At 42.0% G+C, this 7,029-nt stretch overlaps 1 protein-coding gene across 1 annotated transcript in view; it reads left to right on the top strand.

Moving 5' to 3' along the window:
• Positions 1 to 7,029, top strand: part of ARHGEF7 (Rho guanine nucleotide exchange factor 7) — a 310,305-nt gene that overhangs the window by 87,302 nt on the left and 215,974 nt on the right. Inside the window, exon 7 of the mRNA XM_069094099.1 lies at positions 3,198 to 3,205. Within this exon, the coding sequence (XP_068950200.1) occupies positions 3,198 to 3,205 (8 nt within the window). The remainder of the gene's footprint in view (positions 1 to 3,197; positions 3,206 to 7,029) is intronic.

Genomic DNA, 7,029 nt, shown 5'->3' with positions numbered 1-7,029 from the left:
TGTGTGTGTGTGTGTGTGTGTGTGTGTGTGTGTGTGTGTGTGTGTGTATTATATAATAAGACAGATTGGGTGCTGTAGGAGGGATATATACACTACTTCTGTGGTTGTACAGAGGAGGGAGACCTCCCTCAAGGCTGAGGTGGGTCTTGAAAGATTTATTTGAATGAAATATATGTGTTGGGTACTTATTGGAATGGTTTTGTAAAGAAAAAGCACATTTGGATAAAAGCCATATTATGCTTTAGTGGCATTCTCCCTCCATTTCCCTTCCCTCCCTTTTCTGTATCTTTTTGTTTATCTCCTTTCCTTTCAGTCAGGCTACTAGATAGTTAAATTTTACTTTTTTGCATATGGAATTTGAAAAAACCCCTGACTAGGGATTTCTTGGATTTCACAGGAGCAGTTCTAAATGTTAGTAATAGTAGTTGCCCTAAAAACTAAGGACATCTCATAAATGCGTCCACTGAGGGAAAGCTGCTGGAGATGAAGTCTGGTGTCTTCCATCTGCATAGGGATCTACCATTTCCTGCTGCTTCTTCCTAGCCAGCCTTCTCTGGCAAGAAGACAGCAGATAATGTCAGTGGTTGAGGCCTGAGCCTTCTACCTCCTGCTAGGCACAGTGTGTCCCTTGAAGAAAGACTGGTAGGGGCCAGGCTGGGCATCTTTCATCTGCCCCAAAGCAAACACTTCTATCTGTGCCAGCCACAAGGCATCTTCTACCTCTTGCTGCCAGCCAAGTCTCCCAATTGGATATGGAGAACCTCCATTGCAAACCTTTGTTCAACTTCAGACCTCTCATCTCTTACTGGACCTGTCCTTTGAAGGTATACAAGTGGTGCCCTCTAATCAATAATGAACATTCTCACGCCTGGTCATGCCCTTCACATCCCAGTGATTCTACACACCTGTATATTATCACCCAAATCCCATTTCATACCCTCTGCCACCTGATTCCTCATTCCTATCCCTCTCAACCCTCCTAAAGTTCCATCTTAATTCCATCTAGACCTTCTGCTGTGCTCTCTGGAATGCCTGTTCCATAGGCAACAAACTCCCTTTATCTTAAATTCCTCTCCCACTCCTTCCATCTACTAGCAGCTGTTGTCAGAGCTTCTTCTAGACACCTGCCTCACAGTTGTGAGGAGGACTGCCTCTCCATTGCTTCACCAAGCTCTGCCATTCCAGCACTCTTCACCGCAGGACTGCCACCCAAGTATATGGTCAAGATCAAGCAGGACAAATCAAGAGAATCGTGTCTCAACTCCAGCAAAGAGATTCCTGCAATTGCCCTCTGATCAGCCCCTTGCTTCCCCTCCTATCTGTGGGCCTGGAGCCCCAGAAGCAACCATGCTGCTGTTGCTGCTGTAGCTGTCACCTCCGCTGCCCTGGGGGCATGGGCCCAACTGAGCTCTTCTCTCACCCAACTGAAACTCCAATAGAGTTTCCTCAGTGACCTTTTACTTTCTCTTTGGCATTTTATGGGTTGAGAAGTCTGGAAACTGCCACAGCTGCCAGTGATTCAGTCTTCTGAGGTCTGTTCCTGCCAGGTCTATGCCACAGGTCTGTGTGGGTGTGGCCCACACAGGACTGAGCTCTGCTCCCATCCAGATGCTGTAGACCCTTCCTTTTGACTTGCTGGGCTGACTTCAGCTGGAGGCGTATTTCACTCTGTCATTTTGTGGGTTCTATAGCTCTGTAATTTTTTTAAACAGGTATTGGAGGTGATTAGGGACAAGCTCAAGTAAGTTCCTGCTTTTACTCTTCCATCTTGGATCTCCCCTGCCCCCAACATACTTTTAAAAATTTTCAGCCTTTCCTTGTATAACTGGCTTATTTTCTACTGTCTATAAACATGCTCATGTCTCTTCCATGCTGAGAAATCCCTAACTTGATCCTTCCATCCCTGCTAATTATCATCCTGTTTCTTTTGCTCACCTCCTCAAAAAGGCCATATGCAATAGGTGCCTCTGCTTTGTCCCTCCCTCTGTTTGACCCCTTATGATTTGGCTTCTGACCTTATCATTCCAACTGAAACTGTTCTCTCCAAAGTTACTAACTTAAGTTGTCTTTTCTCAATCCTCATTCTCCTTGACCTTTCTGAATCTTTTGATTGTTGATGTCTCTTTCCTTGATACTCTCTTCTTTCTAGGTTTTCTGGATATCACTCTCTCCTGGTTTTCCTGCTACTTTTCTGACTGCTCCTTCTCTGTCTCCTTCTCCAGATCAATTCTTTTAACTGTAGGGGTCCTTCAGTTTGATCCTAGGCCCTTTTCTCTTCTCCTTTTACACTAGTGACCTCTCATGGATTTAATTACTCTCTATGCTGATGATTTTCAAACATGACTCTCCTACCCCAGTCTCTGCTGAGCTCCAACACCACATCTCCAACTGTTTTTAAGACATTTTGAACTGGATGTTCAGTGGACATCTTAAGCCCAATATATTTTTGTCTGGGGGTCTTGGGAACCCTAAGATGCAAGGGCAAAGGATGCAGGTCTTCCTTGAAAGAATTCAACCAGTTAAGCTTTCTTTCAGACAGAGACAAGGTTTATTGTATCACCTGTAGGATAGGGCCGGATATTAGGAATCTGTGCAATTTAATGTGGGGGCAAGATGGACACTTTTATACAGAAAGACTGTGGGAAAATCTGAAAGGGATTAGCCTGGGGTGGGCCAGGTGCTGACCATGTAGGGGGTTAAGTGGCCTGAAAGCCACAGTGAAAGGGCAGGTAGAAGGATTATGGAATGGGGTGGATGATGCATCTGGCAAATGTCAGGGATCTAGGCTTTGTGGGAAAGTCCAAGGCCTTTTAGGGGTCCATTGTTAGAACCCCATCAAATAATTGCAAAACAGAGCTCATTCTCCCACCTTCCCTATTACTGTAGAGGTCAACAATATCCTTACAGGCCCTTAAGCTCCCAGTCCAGGTAAGAGTCATCTTGGATTCCTTGCTATCTCTCACCCCCCCACATACAAGATGTTGCCAAGGCCTGTGGAGTCTTCCTGTGAAACATCCCCTTCTCTCTGACACTGCCACTACTTCAGTGTAGGTTGTCAGCACCGTAGCCAGCTCTGGATTTGCCTGGCATATAATACATGCTCAAAAAATACTGATTGATTCCTTATTTCTACTTCTGGGGTATCTAATGCAAAAACACTTCTGTTAGTAGGGTTAATTGGGCACAGTGAAAATCAGAACTTCAGGTTCAGCCATTTACTTTTGCTTTACCTACCCTATATCATTGTCAAAATGTGGAGATATAAGTGAAAGATTACTGGGGAGGCTTACTGTGTCTCCTAGTCCTAGGGAAGTGGAGAAGACTGAATAAAGCTGAGAGAGCATTAATTACCTTCTGAAACAGTATCTTCCAGTTATTTTCTCTTCTAGCCTTATTCCACTTTTCTTTTTCTCCTTCATTGCTGTCTGGCATCTATTTCCTTGTAGTTCTCCATTTCATTTCCTCTTCTTGCTCTCTTCCTTCAAATTGGAAAAGTAGAAAATGAAAAAAAATCTTATAAAATGCATTTTCCTTAATTCTGCCTTCATACTTGAAGTTTCTCATCTTCCATTCCTTAAAGCTATTAGTTCCTAGGTGACATCCTATGTCCCAACAGCTACAGTTCTCCTAGACCCTCTCACTGCCCTTCTTCCCTTTCCTCAAATGTTAATGAAAGAATTAAAGCACATTAAAGCAGGTCAGGGTAAAGATGTTTTGTTAAGGGGTAGAGGGGAGGGTCTAATGCTTCTAAGTTCTGTTCCAGCTGTGAGGTTCTGTGATTCTGTGATCTGGACATTATTGATGTTTGTGTTAATGTTATGGTTCAGATATAAAGTATGTTAAAGGCAAGACAGCAGAGAGCTTTTAATGCCATTCAAAGCAACTATTAGCTCTAGCTCAGATTTGTGCTGTGCAGAGACAGCTAAGTGGCGTAGTAGATAAGAGTCCCAGGTCTAGAGATTCCTGAGTTCAAATGTGATCTCAGATACTTCCAAGCTGTGTGACCCTGGCAAGTCACTTAACCCTGTTTACCTTAGTTTCTGTAAAATGAGCTGGAGAAGGAAATGGCAAACCTCTCCAGTATTTTTGCCAAGAAAACCTCAAATGGGGTCAAAAAGAGCTGGACATGACTGAAAAGGACTGAACAACAATAAGAGATTTAAAAAAATCTTAAGTGATAATTGGTCCCTCTTACCTTCTACTTTTAAAAGCATTTGTAACTGCCTGATTTTCTCAACTGTCTGTCAGTAGATTCACTTTTCTGGTTTTTAAGTTGGAAGTATAAAGTAATACTAATATTATTATAGTTTTGAATAGTCAGAAATGGTTCAGTGTGTTTGAAAAAGGTCCTTCTGACTGCTAACTAAAGAATTCTGCAATCTTAGAAATGAGAGACACTTTAAAGGTTATCTAGTTTAACTTTCTACCCTGTATAGAAATCCCTTTTACAACAGCTCTGAGCTGTGGCCATTTAGCTTTGCTTGGGAATACTTCTGTTGATAATTAGCTCCCTTGTTGGTGAGTCTGTTAACATTTTAAGACAGATTTTTTTGTTGTTGTTTGGAAGTTCTTATGTTGAGTCAGATAAGAGGTTTAGGAAAGCAGTGTGGACCAAAGCAATGAGGAATATCCCGTACTGTATCTTGGTGTGTTTGTCCAGGAAATGCAGTGAGAATGAAGGTTCTTTATACAAGCTATGTATGTTGCTTACCTATTTACTTGTTGCCGCCATTTTTAAACGCTTTCATCATTGTGAATAAAAAACAAATTGAACTTAATTTAAATGTATAAAATGGCTACTAAAAAACAACAGGGCATGTTTAGGCCTTTTGGCCTATAATAAGACAGCCATAAAGAGGGTTAGGGTTGCTCTGGAGACCCCAAAATACCGAAGGCCAGATCCTGCGGAATGAATTCTACTCACATCTTCTCAGCCAAAGAAAAGTAAAGTTTATTAAAAGTTCTCTTGCATTAGACACAGAGTAAGTCTGTTCCAGGTCATTCTATGGCGCTCTTACTATTCTATGGAGCTCTCACAAACATGAAGACAGGATAGGGTCTTACATACAGAAGGTTGTGGGAGGAATCTAGGGATTGTCTAGGAGGGGAGTTTGGGGTAGGTTTTCAGGAGGAGTTAATGAGGTCAATGAGTGATTAAGGGTGGGAAGTTGCTGGAGGCTACCTGGAGACCACAAACAATGGTGGGCTAGGCCAGTTTTTCTAGGGTGGATTGACACTTTGATAGGCTCTAGAGTGGGAAGTAGATGAACAGTGGAGGGCTAGGCTAGTAACTAGGCTAGAATTAGTAGTTACCGTGTTTTCCCTGATAATAAGACACTGTCTTATTAATTTTTTGGACAGAAAAACACCAGAGGGCTTATTTTCAGGGGAGGGCTTATTTTAATGAACATTGACAGCAATTTTAATAAACAGGTAAATGTGAACAAAAAAATGTACCTTTATTCAATAAGCAAATCACTGGGGAAGAACAGGATGACGTGCTCACTGCTGCAGCTCTGATTAGATGCAGCTCAGAGCGCAGCGTGCGTTTCACGGGGGAGGGGAGGGGGGGCGGTGCATACAGAGGGTACCGTAATGTAGCGTGTAGCGCAGGGGATCACCTTCACTACAGTAGCAATCTCAATAGGGCTTATTTTCAGGGGAGGGCTTATTTTAGAGGAATCTTACACAGTAAGGGGAGGGCTTATTTTCTGGATAGGTCTTATTATCGGGGAAACATGGTAGTAACTAGGGTAGAGGTCTGGCCCCAGCCACAATGTAAGGCTTATAGCCTCATCAAACGAGACAATTTAATCAAGAGTCCCCAGATCTATAGTTCGGAGCTTTAGGTATCCCTTGTTATTAGAATCAATTTGTAAAAATTTTGAATTTGTGGAATTGATAGAGAAGTAATTTATCTTATTTTAACCTTTTTAAGGATTTTCAAACTGGAATGTTTCTTGTATTAGAAGAAGAGAAAAATTTTAGGAACTTCAAATACTATACTCAGGAGATGGGTGGGTAGTATCTTCATCATTGGTCCACTGGAACTATGGTGGAACAATGTGTGGATTGGAATTCCCAAATTGTAGAAAATTTGTTCATTTTTACAGCATTTGTTAAGTGCCTACTAGATATCAGACACTATGCTAGACTTAGGGAGGGAGCGATGAGTGCATTGTAAGCATGAGGGGTTGGGGGTGATGGCAGTAAGCCTGTGCGAAAAGTATAGTAGATGGAATGTCATATACAAGGAATAACGGGCAAGCCAGTGTAGCTTAAATAGTGTGTGCTAAGGAGGATAATATACCATAATTGTGGAAAGGTAGGCTGGGGCCAGATTGTGAAGTGCTCTTAAAAGTCACTTTAGTCAATAAATATTTATTTAACACCTAGTGTGTTCTACTCTACTAAGTGCTGGGATGCAGATAAGAGCAAGAGACAGCAACTTATTTCAAGGAATTAATAGTTTAATGGAAGAGACAAAATGAAGAGTTTTTATTTTATCGTAGGTGTAAGAAGGTGCCATTGGAGCTTCTAGAACAGGGGAGTGACATGGTCACTTGTACTTTAGAAATGTCAGTTTTGATGCTATATGGATGTAAATATATGAACGTTGATGTGGAGGGGAGGGATTGGATGTAGGGAGATCATATGGGGGGGGCAATTGTAGTAGTCTAGGTGAGAGGTGATAAGGGCCTTGTGGTATGAGGAGAGATGTGGTGTGAGGGCACATTTGTGATATATTTGAAGATAGAAGGGAAAAGACTTGATTAACTAGGTGGATGCGAAGTGTTGGGAAGAGTTGATTCTGAGGTTGTGATTCTAGATAATTGGATATATTGTGGTATTCTCAACAGTAATAGCGAAGGTAGGAAAAAGGGAAGGATTTGGGGGAAACAGTGAGCTCTGTTTTGAACATAGAATTAGAGGGATTTATGGAATGTCCAGTTGGAGATGTTGGGAGTAGAGTTGAGGAGAGGAATTAGGGAAGGTTTGTTCATATTCTCTCTCTCTCTCTCTCTCTCT

This window comes from Petaurus breviceps, unplaced genomic scaffold (genome assembly GCF_028583685.1).
Source record: "Petaurus breviceps papuanus isolate PSGF00001 unplaced genomic scaffold, PetGlider_PUasm1.0 214, whole genome shotgun sequence".
NCBI lineage: Eukaryota > Metazoa > Chordata > Mammalia > Diprotodontia > Petauridae > Petaurus > Petaurus breviceps.
This window is presented reverse-complemented; position numbering and strand designations above follow the sequence as displayed.